At 34.8% G+C, this 14,871-nt stretch overlaps 3 protein-coding genes across 6 annotated transcripts; all 3 read right to left on the reverse strand.

The window, feature by feature from the left end:
* Nucleotides 1–948: 948 nt before the first annotated feature.
* Nucleotides 949–6,293, reverse strand: LOC108844100 (uncharacterized). The gene is made up of 8 exons (XM_018617308.2): nucleotides 6,161–6,293; nucleotides 4,687–4,794; nucleotides 2,602–2,671; nucleotides 2,249–2,484; nucleotides 2,044–2,157; nucleotides 1,894–1,942; nucleotides 1,492–1,796; nucleotides 949–1,340 (listed from the first exon to the last, which is right to left on the reverse strand). Exons 2-7 carry the CDS (start codon nucleotides 4,777–4,779, stop codon nucleotides 1,501–1,503), a joined length of 858 nt encoding a protein of 285 aa, XP_018472810.1. The 5' UTR covers nucleotides 4,780–4,794; nucleotides 6,161–6,293; the 3' UTR covers nucleotides 949–1,340; nucleotides 1,492–1,500.
* Nucleotides 6,294–7,274: 981 nt separating this feature from the next.
* LOC108845457 (uncharacterized) lies at nucleotides 7,275–12,925 on the reverse strand. Of its 3 annotated transcripts, XM_056995693.1 has the most exons (8): nucleotides 12,567–12,925; nucleotides 11,549–11,657; nucleotides 8,810–8,879; nucleotides 8,455–8,693; nucleotides 8,206–8,319; nucleotides 8,056–8,104; nucleotides 7,579–7,963; nucleotides 7,275–7,488 (listed from the first exon to the last, which is right to left on the reverse strand). In XM_056995693.1, exons 2-7 carry the CDS (start codon nucleotides 11,639–11,641, stop codon nucleotides 7,596–7,598), a joined length of 933 nt encoding a protein of 310 aa, XP_056851673.1. In that variant the 5' UTR covers nucleotides 11,642–11,657; nucleotides 12,567–12,925; the 3' UTR covers nucleotides 7,275–7,488; nucleotides 7,579–7,595. The 3 variants fall into 3 exon arrangements, with proteins under 3 accessions (XP_056851673.1, XP_056851674.1, XP_018474166.2); XM_056995694.1 differs by lacking the exon at nucleotides 12,567–12,925 and having other exon boundaries at nucleotides 7,579–7,960; nucleotides 11,549–12,523; XM_018618664.2 differs by lacking the exon at nucleotides 12,567–12,925 and having other exon boundaries at nucleotides 11,549–12,521.
* Nucleotides 12,926–13,202: 277 nt separating this feature from the next.
* LOC130500731 (uncharacterized) lies at nucleotides 13,203–14,784 on the reverse strand (the record flags this gene model as incomplete). Of its 2 annotated transcripts, none has more annotated exon segments than XM_056995696.1 (6): nucleotides 13,203–13,391; nucleotides 13,482–13,866; nucleotides 13,963–14,011; nucleotides 14,111–14,224; nucleotides 14,360–14,598; nucleotides 14,715–14,784. In XM_056995696.1, coding segments are annotated over 5 exon segments (840 nt in total), but the record flags the coding sequence as incomplete, so codon positions are not given.
* Nucleotides 14,785–14,871: the final 87 nt, after the last annotated feature.

The following is a 14,871-nucleotide window of genomic DNA, read 5'->3' on the forward strand; positions in this document are numbered from 1 at the left end:
AACCATGTCGAAGCGCTACATCTAACACTGATCTGAAAATTCCTTCAGTTAATGTGGGAATAAGAAGCTGCATCTTATAAATGGCTATATCCATAGTCATGCATCTCTCGTGAATATGATGAGAAGGTTCACAAAACAAGAAAATCAGCATAGATCAGTAATTACTCGGCTTGGTACGTCATTCATCACACATGTCCAGTACTACGACCACAAAGATAACTTGAGAAAGTTTATAACTCTCAAGATAGGAATCATTCAAAATGACAAGAAAAAGGTGAAACAAATCATTATGCAAGAGAGCGTTTGGAAAAATGTCTTTTTATGCAATCAGATTGTGTATATATTGTACCACTCTACAACAAATTCATTCATGTCTTTTCCAGCTTGATTAGGTTTACTTTCAGACCGAGTTAAGTTTCTGCTTTGGTGTTATGCACAGCTCTACTAATATAATTATTTTAACTACCTATACTATCAAATTTATTTATCTTTTTTTATTTATCCATTGAAAACTCAAACCATTAAACATGGTTGAGCCGGATCAGCTTAAAACAAAATGATCTTCTAAGAAATAAGGTTTAATCGTGTGAATCAACATATTAGTTAGGGACCCATGGGTTAAGATCAGATGTATTGAATTCCCAACTAAGTTGAGTTAAGTTAGATGGATGTGGAATACCATGCTAAGTTAGATGGATTTCCAACCTAAAACCAAATCAATTGGTGATAAGATGAGTAACCCATCTAGTTTAATTTGGTATCAGAGTGCGATCCATGCAGTCTAACCCGATCCACATCTATCCAGCCCAAGCCAAAGTTGACTTATCGATCATTGTCCGAACATTCTGAGATTGACTTTCAAAGAACCATCATCTCGAAAAAGTGTATTAGACACAAAAATGTAGCACATCGATAATTAGAAGGAATCCTAAACAATATATAAAATAGATGGATCTTTCATTTTATCAGCAATTGGTTTTAAGTCTATCTAACTTAACATGTACATCCACATGGGTATGAACCTTTATTTATGTCTATCTGTTTGAAGATTTGTCTAAATCCATCCATAGGCTTGGAGGTTAATCAAAAAAAATATACTAGCGCATTCTTCTCTCAACCAATAAAAAGGCTAATTACCTTCGTTTCCAACTAAAATCCAAAACATGTGTACTGCTCTAAGCATTCTTAGGGCGTCTGGAAAAGTATATACAGCCCACCTAATCATTAAGTCTTTTCTGGTGTTGCACAAAACTCTTCTTTCCCATTTCGCTCATTTCCCATTTCGCTCATGGTTTCTTCATCGAACTTCACTAGCAATTTCCACCTCCTAACAGCTAAACCTGAAACAAATAAAACAAAATACAATTAGAGAAGTGAAAGATACAAAAACAATACTCTAAAGTTCCAATTTATCTCTATTCACATTAAAGATCTTGTTCATGTATATAAAAGAAAACGTTAAATAGAGAGAGATGTAAAAAGATCACAAACCTATCGATATCACATTCCCTTGGACGATGGGCGGTGGTCTTGATATTTCCACGTTGAAACTTCTCCAACATCTGGGCTTAGCATCTTTTTTATCCACTCAATTCTAACAATAAGCTCTTCCAAGTCACAAACAGCAGCTTCAACTGAATTTGACTGGTCGATGTTTAGTCGAATATCTTCACTGTCTTTCACTTGCTGCATGTCTCCCTCTGTCTTCTGCCTCTTGACTCTCTCTGTCTTCTGCTTCTTGGCTCTTTCTGGCTTCTGCTCTTTTCCAGTTTGGCAAACATCTTGAGGTACATGATCTAGTGTAAAAAAGGGTGAAAGAAAACCAAATGAATTTCAAAAGCAAGCAAACAAAGGAGAATAGAATCATTGCCCGTGTAAGTAGCAAAACCTAACCTCCTTTTTCACGTTTCAAGAGTTTAACACTTTGACTTTTCCGTCCATCCTGCAACACCCACCACGTGATCAAACAAAATGAGCAAACTATTGACAAATGAAGATACCAAAAAGAAAACAAATACAAAATCACGTATAAGACAAACTAACCATAGAAGGCACTGTCCAGCCATCTTCAAGTGACCAATCTAATGTTGGACGCACGTCTGCGCGCGAAGCTTTATAAGTCTCTCCTTCACCGAGTGGTGGTGGAAACAACTCAATCTGCCAAATTGACAGTTCCACTTAGAAAACAAAGGACAAGAAAGAATGGATAACAAACAACTTTACAACACCAATCTGGTTTTCTATGTACCTGTAACGCATTTCTTTCCAGTTCCATAACCGTTGCACACCAGAAACAGCCTTTATACCGCCAATCAACCAAGTCTCCTACTTTCCGAGAGCCATACACGGCAACCAGAGGTGCTTGATCAGCCTCGATTTTCCGGACATAGCGCTCATAATAAAATGGTGGATATGATGGTCGAACCATCAGCCACTCTTTCTCCTCCTCTTCAAACCGTTGATAAACTTGTGTGTGATATATATCTGAACCATATAAGATTTTCAAAAGTTAATTCATGCCTAGGCATTATAAAATATTGTGAAAATAGTATACTATTAGTTAAACAAAAAAAATATGTAAAAGAGGATGATAACACTCACCTTCGGTACCGTAATCAAGATACTTCAAGCTGTAGAACAGCTTCCCCTCCTTCGTGTATATGTTTAATATCTAATTAACCATTAGAAACAAAGCTGTTAACATATGTTTATATCTGATAATAAGAGAGCATCTCAAACACTAGAAAGATGAGTACTAACCAAAAATGGATGCTGTGTGATACTTAATTGGACTAAATGCATGTTTATCTTCCTAATCTCTAATATAAAATTGTAATTTTGGTACGATGCATCAGTACACAGTCACTAAGTTTTTTTATTTATTACTCATTCTATTTCATAATAAATGTCACTTGGAAGCTTTGTACACATTAAAAAAACAACTAAAAACTCTATTTTACCATTTGTTCACACACTAAATAGATTTTTCTTTCTAATTAATGCATTAGAATAATATGGATAAAACTAAAATTTTATTTAAAAATTTGCATTGAAAATATAGAACGATACTCTTTATGAAACAAAAATAAAATCTTAAAACGACACTCTTTGCAAAACGGAGGGAGTATTTTAATTATAACCTACAACACTCGTGAATGTATGTAGTGGTTAGGTTTTTCAGAGATATATGTGATGCTGAATCATGATCAAAAACATGTAGTGACAGATGCAAAGTTAAAACAGATGCACTGATGCTGAACAAAGGTCAGAAGAAACTGATTAGAGAGTTGGAGACACTAGTTAATTCAACGAAGCTGCTGGTATCTAAAGCAACTCCCCACATGACTCCAGCACCACCCAGTGCCACAAGAACTCTACTAGGAGACACCAAGATCGGTAGCAACTTGCTAAGAAACCGTTGAACTCTCCCTATCATTTGACAATACATCTATTGAGTTTGCTTACTCATGCTGATAAATATTTTGAGACCTAATGACACATGTATACCAAAAACTTTCCCTCACTTTGTCTATATGAATGATCCAGCCTTCCATTGGGTGTGATAGAGAGAGCAACAATAACCAGCTATAACTCGGGACAAGTTCAAAGCAAAATTGATGGAATGACTCTTGTGCTAATCTAATTTTAGACCACTTTCTAAGAAAGGGATAATTTCTCTGAGAGAGACTATGCTCTCTCAAAAAAAGAGAGAGATTCTCTTCCTGACAGAAAGAGATGCTCTCACTCTAACCAAAGAGAATTATCTCCAAAAGAACGAACTCTCTACAAAAGAACATATTATCTCTTGGAAGAAAAGACTCACTATTAAAAGAGTCTCTCTAAAAGGAGTGTCTTTCTCTAAAAAAGAAAAAAAGAGAGCCAATTCTTTTTTCTCAGAAGAAAAAAATCGACTCTATATGAAGAAAAGAGAGTCGACTCTCTCTAAGAAAAGAGAGCATGTCTCAAGCGAAAGAACTAATTCTCTAAGGAACGAGCAAATTATTTCTTGGAAAGAAAACTCTCCCATTGAGGAAGCAGTCTATGGCAAGTAAAGTCTGGGAGAGATATAGAGCAGAATTTTCTGGGTACAAAGACCTTTAGATCCAAGAGGTAGTAGAGTCTGGGAGTGCAGTCTCTCTAGAAAAGCTAATTCTTTTTTTAGTACAAAGATCTATAGAGGGAGGGTACAAGCTGCTCATAACCTGAGTCCATAAACATGTTGACATCAATTGAGATTCAGAATTTGACAGTAGCATGAGCTCATAGGTGTCATGTTCAAATGATGTGAGGACTTCAAACCCACAACATATGTTTACTTATTCGTAAATGTTTTTTAGAAGTTGTAGCTAGATGTAGATCAACAAAAGGGGAACAAGGTGCATGCATGATCAAAGGGATTTAAATGTATGTTCTTTTGAGGTCTCTGAACAACAAACTCCAATGTCACCAATCAGTTTTGCCTTAAATTAGTAATGTAAATGTATTTTGAAAGATATCATGATTCTAGTATTGGCTCTAGATGGAAACTTAAAGATTTCATAAGTCGCAAAGCAAAAACTTTTTTTCATAGGCTCATCCTCCTCAACCATTCACCTCGAGGATATAGTTGGGTTTTAAGAAGTAGGGTGCATATGAATGCACAAAGACTTCAAATATTTCTTTTAAAGTAGAGTCTAGTTAAATTACCTTGCATCGAAACCAAGCTCCACGATATCCTTCTTCAAAAGATCTAACTTCAAGAGTTTGACCAACTTTGAAAGGCAAGTTTGTTTGAGCCATTTACTTTTTCAGGAACTGCAAGTTAAATTGTTCCGCATACTGAGTTTAGATGAAAAAAAGAGATCTATTATGGAAGGGTGATATGTTCAAGAGATACAATCTTTGTTTTTCGTTCTAAATAGTCTTATAAAGAAAAGATATTGTATTAACTATTGACATCTCAATGATTATTGTTACTCAAACTTAAAATGAAATCAAAGACAGCACAAAAACAGCATATCAGAAAGCAAAAGCTTGCTTCTAACTTGAAGAAACTTAGACAAAACATTGGAAACAATTCACTCCACTTTTATTTTATATCTATATAGTTAGGGCTGGGCATAAAACCCGTAACCCGAAATCCGAACCGAACCCGAACCGAAAAACCCGAACCGAACCGAATCCGAAATGTTAAAAATATCCGAATGAATCTTGTAGGGTGTTACAAAACATACCCGAACCCGAATGGATAACCCGAAAAACCCGAAAACCCAAAAATATCCGAAAAAACCGATCCCAATGTCCAAATTAGTATACATTTAAATATTTAAAACATAAATATGTACTTCAAATATTCAATTTCATATTTATTTCAACATGATATCTAACAATAAGTATCTATCATTTAAATTAATGTTTTAAATACTCTATTATATATAAATAATTTTTTTTTATGTTTTGCTATTAAATTTTAGATTTTATTTAGAATATATCCGAACCGATTTGATATAACCCAAATCCGAATGGTATATGGTTACTTCGGATATTATCCGAACCAAACCGAAACCGATGTGTTATATCCGAACCCCAACCGTACTTGTAGATTTACTAGAATGGGATCTCGAAGGTGTTACAAAATAGAACCGAAATCCGAAAAACCCGAACCGAACCCGAATGGGTACCCGAACGCCCAACCCTATGTATAGTGAATGAAACTTCACAAATGTAAAAGAAATTGTCACTATAAGTTAATGTCATAACAAAGACAACCGGTTTGTGTTGAAACAAAATTTTATACTAACAATTTATCTTATATTTTAAGTTTATTTCAAAGTTCAAAAACAAAATCTCAAAAACCTAAAGGCATGATTGACTTAGGTCTCTTAACTGGATTTTAAACTCATGATTGGATATTTTTTTACTTTTCGGCTAAGAAACAGTTTTTATATCTTTTATTTAAGAGACGATTCTTAAATTTTAACTCAGAAAAGCTAAGAACCGTCTCTTAATTGAAACCAAGAAAAACTAAGAACTGTCTCTTAGCCAAAGCCAAGAACGTAAGTTAAGAGACCAGAGTTAATCATGATTTAATCAAAACACTATCAAAATCAACTTGGAAGCTATCTAGCTCCACAAAATCGAAAACTGAAAGGAAAAAAAAAGAAGAGACAGAAAAAAATACCACTAATCCACGATTGAATCGATTCAGATCTGAAAGAATAGTTGTACGGCGGCAGTTTAGGGTGAAGGCAATGATGACACACGACTATTTATACAATTTTCGTGTGGACCCCTAATTTTACCGGCCCATTAGTTTACCAAAAAAATATTCCATTCACGTGAAGTACTCCAATAGATATTAGGGCTTTGTACAGAAGAAAGACGTTTGGGCTTGGTCATCCTGGGAATTCATATTGAACCTGTTTTATTTTCAATGGTTTTTACTTTTCGCGATGGGTATTTCTGATTAGTTCTGTATATTTGAATTAAATCTGAAAAACACCTAATATACACTAAAAATTACTTGTTATAAATACAAATTTTAATGATTAAAACAATCAAAATGTTTTATTAAGGAAATAATATAATTTTACATTAAAAATCTCTATAAAATAATATAATTTTATAGTCTCAAATTAAATTTTTGGTTCAATTAGTATATCGATAAATTAATAATCTCTATAAATTAAAGAAAAAATATAGTTTTGGTGTAGTTCCAACATTATTAATTTATATAAGTTTCACTGTACATTTATACTCTTTGAATTAATTAATTTAAACTTTAGGATTTAGTGTTAAAAATGAGCATTTGGGATTGAGATTTAAAATTTTATAAAACAAATATTAAAAATTTTAAAAATAGTTTCAAAAGATATTTTTGAATTTCAGAAAAAAAAAAGTTAAAACAAAAAGTTTGAAAAAAACAAATTATGGTATTGTTCGAATTTGAAAATATATAATCTGAAATTATAAAGAAAATTTTATTTTATTTTATTTTTTATTTATTTACTTGTATTTATATATCTAGAGTATAAATGAAATATTTTAATAATTTCTTTTTCTAATATCTCTGTGGCAACAATTTGAAAATAATCTATTTTAGTAAATTGTCAATCAAATTTCTTTCAAACTTTTAACACAACAAAGATTTGGGGTTGTTTTCAAAGTCAGAGCTGATTTACACTTTAACGTCTCACTAATCATTCTACACTGGATATAGCGTTTGAGTAATAATCCAATGCTAACGAGTGGAAAATATATTTTCAGAGTGACAAAACAACTAAAATTAAATTCGCTTCATTTAACTTTATACAAATGTAAAAACATGTGTACAAAAGAAGTGACAAAGAAAAAAAAGAAGGTCACTAGCCTTCTTAGGGCGCTTGGAAAAATATATACACAACCTATACATCATCATGTCTTTTCTGGTTGTTGTACAAAACTCTACGCCTCTTTCCCATTTCACATCGGTTCTTCATCAAACATCACTAGCAGTTTCACCTCCTAAACCTGAAATGTTTTTCAACAAAATACAATTAGAGAAATGAAAAATACAACACAAGAAAACGTTAAATAGAAAGATGTAACATGATTACAAACCTATCACCACTATGAATTCACATTCCCTTGGAAGATGGGCGGTAATCTTGGTATTTCCACGTTGAGCCTTCTCCAACATCTGGGCTTAGCATCTTTTTTATCCACTCAATTCTAACGATGAGCTCTTCCAAGTCATAAACTGCAGCTTCAACTGAATCTGACTCATCAATATTCTGTCGAATTTCTCCAATGCCTTCCACTTGCTGCTGCATGTCTCCCTCTGTCTTCTGCTGCGTGCTTCTCTCGGTCGTCTGTTGCGTGTGCCTCTCTGTCGTCTGCTTCTTGGCTCTCTCTGTCTTCTTCTTGGCTCTCTCTGTCTTCTGCCTCTTGGCTTTCTCTGTTTGCTCTTTTCCAGTTTGGCAAACATCTTGGGGTACATGATCTACTGTAAATAAGTGTGAAAAAAACCAAATGAATTTCAAAACCAAGCAAACATAGGAGAATAAAATCATTGTCCATGTAAGTAGCAAATCTAACCTCCTTTCTCACGTTTCACGAGTTTAACACTTTGACTTTTCCGTCCATCCTACAACAACACCACGTGACCAAACAAAATGAGCAAACTATGACAAATGAAGAAAAAAAAACTAAAAGGACAAATACAAATCAAGTATGAGACAAACTAACCTTAGAAGGCACTGTCCAGCCATCTTCAAGTGACCAATCCAAAGTTGGACGCACGTCCTTATGCAAAGCTGCATAAGTTTCTCCTTCACCGAGTGGTGGTGGAAACAACTCAATCTGCAAAACAGATAACTGACTTAGAAAAAAAAAAGAATTGTTGAAATCAATTAATCAGATTTAACTAAGTGTACAGAGTACAAGAAGAAGAACGTTGGACTGGATAACAAACAACTTCACTACATCAATATATACCTGTAATGGTTCTTTCATTTTCGCTGCCAAAACTATTGCACACCAGAAACAGTCATCTTTCCACCAATCAACCAAGTCTCCAACTTTCCAAGAGCCATGAACGACAACAAGAGGTGCTTGGTCAGCCTCGATTTTACGGACTTTGCGCTCCTGATAATGTGGTGGATACGATGGTCGAACCATCAACCACTCTTTCTCCTCATTTTCGAACAATTGATAGACTTGTGTGTGATGTATCTCTGAACCATATGAGATTTTCAGAAGTTAATTCACGCAGATACATTACAAAATATTGTGAAAATAATATGGACATAGTTAAACAAAAATAAATGTGCAAGAGAATGCTAAAACTCACCTTCATCATCATAATCAAGATACTTCAAGCTGTAGAACAATTTCTCCTCCTTCGTGTATATGTTTAGTATCTAATATATCATTAAAACAGAGCTGTCAATATATGTTTATATCTGATAATAAGAGAGAAGCTCAAATATTAGAAAGATAAGATCAGTTTTAAATAAAAATGGATGGTGTGTGACTCTTAATTTGGACTTAATGCATGCTTATCTTCCTAATCTCTGATGAGTCATAATTGGTATGATGCATCAGTACACAATCACTGAGTTTTTTAATATTAATTTGACTGATAACCTACAAAACTAGTGAATGTATAAGGTGGACATAAGGCTTTTGGCTTCTTTGAAACAGTTTTAGCCTAAGATTCCTCTGATTAGCCAGAGATATATGTGATGCTGAAAGATGGCACATCCTAAGGTTGGGAAAATATAACGAACATGTAGTGAGAGTTGCATGAGTTAAAAGAGATGAATTGATGCTACAGAAAGGTGAGAAGAAACTGATTGCATAAAGAGATTATCGATTTATCGTTGCCAAAGACACTTTGGCTAAGTCAAAAGAAATATCAGCATCTAAAGCAACTCCCTGGCGTTGGAGTCCAATACCACAAGAACTCTACTAAGAGACACCAACTCTCAGGTAGCATCTGTAGACACGTCGTAGAAAATCTGTTGTATTCTTCCCATCATTTGGCGACACATCTATTGAATTGCTTGTTCGTACTGATACCTAAAGACACATGTATCCAAAGAACTCCCTTTTGAATGTATGAATGATCTCTCTGTGACTGATGGCGCGTGGGGACTCTGTTTGCAACATGGTTGATGACTACAGCTTTGTCTAGACGGGTAGAATACGATGGTGATATCGTGTGAGTGCTTGTATGATCGAAAAGATAAGTGCGCTTTGATTATATATGTAGTCAAATCGATTATGTTAAGCTTTTTAATATATATCACAGACCAGGTTGATATCGATCCAGCCTTCCACTATGTGTGATGGGTACGACAACGATAACATCCATACTTGGGACAAATTTTGAGCAAAATTGATGGACTAACTTGGTACTAACTTTGCAGCAGCACTAAGAGGGTCCGTTTTTGATGTTTGGAAAGCGAAGATAGTGGATGAATACATCACTGATTAAAAGTTTGTCTGGAAGAGAGCATTGTATCTTTTCAGGCATCTAGAACTGGAAGAGCATGTTTATCTCTATTGAGAAAGCCGTCTCTGTGAAAGTAGAATCTGAGAAGATAGTGGATGAATACATCACTGATTGAGAGTTTGTCTGGAAGAGAGCAATGTATCTTTTCAGGCATCTAGAACTGGAAGATCATGTTTATCTCTTTTGAGAAAGCCCTCTCTGCGAAAGTAGAATCTGGGAAGCAGTGTCACCCCGTGAGAGCAGTCTCTCAGTGAGAAGTCTCCTAATCTATCTGTATAGAAGCAATCTCTCTCCTAAAGAGCAAGAAAGGAGTCTCCCTAAGAGAGCTAACTCTTTTATGGGGCACAAGAGTAAAAGTTCTCCAAAAATATCATTTGTCATGACTTTCTAGCTAAGTCCATTAACATAGTTGACAACAATTAGGAATAAAAATTGAATATAGCATGAGTTAGTGGGTTTGTCACCTCAAGGATACCTACCATGTTCTAATTATGCAAGGACATCAAACCACCAACACATTTTGTTTATCTGATAACTTCTTTGAGTGTAGCTCTCTGGATCTAGGGTTTTGAGCCACGTTTGAGGATGGCGGAAACAGAGTCCTCACACTTCACTCATCGAGATCTGGGATCTTGTACTGGTTTAGCAAAGGAAACCAGATCTAAGCTTTGGGGATGGCTGTTTCTAGGACGGAGTATCCCCTCTTAACGATTTTCGTTTTTCGCTGCCCTAAAAGGCCATGCCTAGTTCCTCGGACTTGTGAAACGGAGGCGACTCAAGGTGATTTGTGGTGGCTAGGGGTTTCAGTAGTCAGATCTTCAGGCATCTGGCATTTGTGGCGTTCGTGGCCGCGGGACTGCTCTATCGATGGTAGGGTCTTGATGGTTAGTGTCGATGAATCTGTACACCGGCTTAGACAACTGGTTTAAATTAGTTACGATTGTCTCAAATGGTGGCTGTCGGTGTTCCATCACAGTTTTAGCTGAGCTACTTCATGTCTTTTCACCCATGCTAGATCTCTATCTTTCTGCATCTTGCTTTTTTTTTTCTGTTGTTGACTTCCAAACCTAGGGCTAATGTTTCGTCCGGTTAACCGGCTCTCTGTAACACGTCGGATCTCCCTTTTGGGGAAAAAGTTAATATAAATATATATTAATTCATTAGAGTAAAAAACTTCATTGAGAATCTATACCTTGATTTGCATTTACAAAAGGGAACAAGGTGTATGCATTATCAAAAGGTTCCAACAATATGTGCTTTAGAAAGAGACAAAGAAAACAAGTGACCTTAAATTAGTAATATAAAGTCTTTTGAAAGATGTCATGATTCTCATATTTGCTTTAGAAGGAAACTTTTAGAGATTCTACTGTAGTAAAGCACATGTTCCTTCTCAAGGTTCATTCATTCACGACTCAGCCATTCACCTTAAAGATAAAGTAAAGTTTCAAGAAGTGGGTGTGTAGATAATATAAGTGATGTTTCGAAAGCGCAAAGACTTCAAATGTTCTTAGTAGATCCTTTTGAAAGATTACTAAGTTACTTCTTTGAAGAAGTAGAATCTCGTTTTATTACCTTGCAACGAAACCAAGCTCCACGGTATCCCCCTTCAAAAGATCTTACTTCTATGGTTTCCCCAACTTTGAAAGGTAAGCTTGTTTGAGCCATTTCTGTTTTTGAGGAACTGCACAGTTAAATTTGTTCTACAAATTAAGTTAAGATGGAAAAAGAAGATCCTATGAGGGAAGAGTGAAGGGTAAAGAGACCATATCTTTTTGCTTTTGTTTTGATGAGTCTTATAGAGAGAATAAATTGTATTAACCATTTAACATCTCAACTATTAATTCTTTCAAACATAAAAGATACCCCAATCCAGAAATTTAGACAAAATTCAAACACATACTATCAGAATAGCAGAAGTTTGCTTCAAACTTTAAAGACAAACATTTTAAAACTTGAATTAACAATGGCAAAATAAAAACTCAGATTGTTGATGGAATTGAGGATTCATTAGCATATGAACAAAGTTTTATAGGATGAATATCCTAGCAAACTAATCACTCCATCTATTATAACATTTGTAGTCACATTATTGTGAGTAACTTTCACAAAGTGTAAAAATGTGATTCAATCTCAAAGTAAATTAATCACCACTTCAGTCACACTTATTTAAACAATTATTCAAATTATAAATATTATAATCAATAGTAGAAACAAAAAAAGTGATTCTAAGAAACTTGATATTAAAGTTCACCCAATTTATAAAATTAGTTTATTAGTATAAAACTTTGTTCTGATATAAACTGATTTTTTTAAAGATAATTACCGGAAACAACAATAATAATCAGTTTGTATTAAATCAAAGTTTTATACTAACAATCTATTTTATCATTTGAGCTTGTTTTAAAATTTTGAAAACAAAATAACAAAATTTTAGAAAAATCAGATCTGACAGGGGAAACAAAAGGAGATGAGAACAAACTAAAACAAATAAATAAACATGCAGAAGAAAACTGATCAAATCACTATCAAAATCAACTTGGAAGCTATCTAACTCCACAAAATCGAAAAATGAGAGAAGAAAGAAAAATACCACTGATCCACGATTGATACGGCGGCAGTTGAGGGTAAAGACAATGACACACGACTATTTATATTATTTTAGTGTGGACCCCTAATTTTACGGGCCCATTAGTTTACCAAAAAAAAGACGATTGGGCTTTGAATCACAAATTTTCGTTTCAAACTTTTAGCACAACCAAGATTTTGAGTTTTTATGTAAGTGAGAGATGTTTTACACTTTAACGTCTCACTAATCATTCTACACTGAATATTGCGTTTGATTAATAATCCAATGTTAACGAGTGGAAAATATATTTTCAGAGTGACAAAATAATTAAAACTGAATTCGCTTCATTTAACTTTATACAAATGTAAAAACATGTGTACAAAGATGAAGTTGGTCAAAAGAAGTGACAGAGAAAAAAAAAAGGTCACTAGCCTTCTTAGAGCATCATTAAAGGGGGAGCTTAGAAGAGTGTTTAGGGAGAGAGAAACAATTAAAAAAAAAGAGAAAGAAGAAGAAGAGAAGCAGAGACGCTTGATTAAGCTACGGTGAGCCAGAGTGCTTGTTCTTTTCGCGGGCCCCATTAACATGTGGCGGCCCGTAAGTGGCTTCTTTTTTTTTCTCTTTTTTTTAAGAAAACCAAAAAAAAAAAAATTAAAAAAATCAAAAAAAATCTTAAGCACTCTCATTTAAGCATTTATGGGTTGAGGATGCTCTTAGGGCGCTTGGAAAAATATATACACAACCTATACATCATCATGTCTTTTCTGGTTGTTGTACAAAACTCTACGCCTCTTTCCCATTTCACATCGGTTCTTCGTCAAACTTCACTAGCAGTTTCACGTCCTAAACCTGAAATGTTTTTTAACAAAATACAATTAGAGAAGTGAAAAATACAACACAAGAAAACGTTAAGTAGAAAGATGTAACATGATTACAAACCTATCACCACTATGAATTCACATTCCCTTGGAAGATGGGCGGTAATCTTGGTATTTCCACGTTGAGCCTTCTCCAACATCTGGGCTTAGCATCTTTTTTATCCACTCAATTCTAACGATGAGCTCTTCCAAGTCATAAACTGCAGCTTCAACTGAATCTGACTCATCAATATTCTGTCGAATTTCTCCAATGCCTTCCACTTGCTGCTGCATGTCTCCCTCTGTCTTCTGCTGCGTGCTTCTCTCGGTCGTCTGTTGCGTGTGCCTCTCTGTCGTCTGCTTCTTGGCTCTCTCTGTCTTCTTCTTCTTGGCTCTCTCTGTCTTCTGCCTCTTGGCTTTCTCTGTTTGCTTTTTTCCAGTTTGGCAAACATCTTGGGGTACATGATCTACTGTAAATAAGTGTGAAAAAAAACCAAATGAATTTCAAAACCAAGCAAACATAGGAGAATAAAATCATTGTCCATGTAAGTAGCAAATCTAACCTCCTTTCTCACGTTTCACAAGTTTAACACTTTGACTTTTCCGTCCATCCTACAACCACACCACGTGACCAAACAAAATGAGCAAACTATGACAAATGAAGATACCAAAAAAAAAAACAAAAACAAATCACGTATAAGACAAACTAACCACAGAAGGCACTGTCCAGCCATCTTCAAGTGACCAATCCAATGTTGGACGCACGTCCTTATGCAAAGCTGCATAAGTTTCTCCTTCACCGAGTGGTGGTGGAAACAACTCAATCTGCAAAACAGATAATTGACTTAGAAAAAAAAAAGAATTGTTGAAATCAATTAATCAGATTTAACTAAGTGTACAGAGTACAAGAAGAAGAACGTTGGACTGGATAACAAACAACTTCACTACATCAATATATACCTGTAATGGTTCTTTCACTTTTGCTGCCAAAACCGTTGCACACCAGAAACAGTCATCTTTCCACCAATCAACCAAGTCTCCTACTTTCCAAGAGCCATGAACGACAACAAGAGGTGCTTGGTCAGCCTCGATTTTACGGACTTGGCGCTCCTGATAATGTGGTGGATATGATGGTCGAACCATCAACCACTCTTTCTCCTCATCTTCGAACAATTGATAGACTTGTGTGTGATGTATCTCTGAACCATATGAGATTTTCAGAAGTTAATTCACGCAGATACATTACAAAATATTGTGAAAATAATATGGACATAGTTAAACAAAAATAAATGTGCAAGAGAATGCTAAAACTCACCTTCATCATCATAATCAAGATACTTCAAGCTGTAGAACAATTTCTCCTCCTTCGTGTATATGGTTAGTATCTAATAAATCATTAAAACAGAGCTGTCAATATATGTTTATATCTGATAATAAGAGAGAATCTCAAATATTAGAAAGATAAGATCAGT

Source organism: Raphanus sativus, unplaced genomic scaffold (genome assembly GCF_000801105.2).
Source record: "Raphanus sativus cultivar WK10039 unplaced genomic scaffold, ASM80110v3 Scaffold0025, whole genome shotgun sequence".
NCBI classification, from domain to species: domain Eukaryota; kingdom Viridiplantae; phylum Streptophyta; class Magnoliopsida; order Brassicales; family Brassicaceae; genus Raphanus; species Raphanus sativus.

What these genes read in the sequence shown, in the direction of transcription:
- LOC108844100 (XM_018617308.2), bottom strand. Translation starts at nt 4,779, where the DNA reads ATGGCTCAAACAAACTTGCCTTTCAAAGTTGGTCAAACTCTTGAAGTT. An exon ending in TCTTGATTACGGTACCGAAG is followed by an intron (nt 2,485 to 2,601) that starts GTGAGTGTTATC and finishes TATATGGTTCAG; the next exon opens with ATATATATCACACACAAGTT. An exon ending in TGGAAAGAAATGCGTTACAG is followed by an intron (nt 2,158 to 2,248) that starts GTACATAGAAAA and finishes TCAATTTGGCAG; the next exon opens with ATTGAGTTGTTTCCACCACC.
- LOC108845457 (XM_056995693.1), bottom strand. Translation starts at nt 11,641, where the DNA reads ATGGCTCAAACAAGCTTACCTTTCAAAGTTGGGGAAACCATAGAAGTA. An exon ending in GAGCTTGGTTTCGTTGCAAG is followed by an intron (nt 8,880 to 11,548) that starts GTAATAAAACGA and finishes ATGATATATTAG; the next exon opens with ATACTAAACATATACACGAA. An exon ending in GCTGGACAGTGCCTTCTAAG is followed by an intron (nt 8,105 to 8,205) that starts GTTAGTTTGTCT and finishes GTGTTGTTGTAG; the next exon opens with GATGGACGGAAAAGTCAAAG.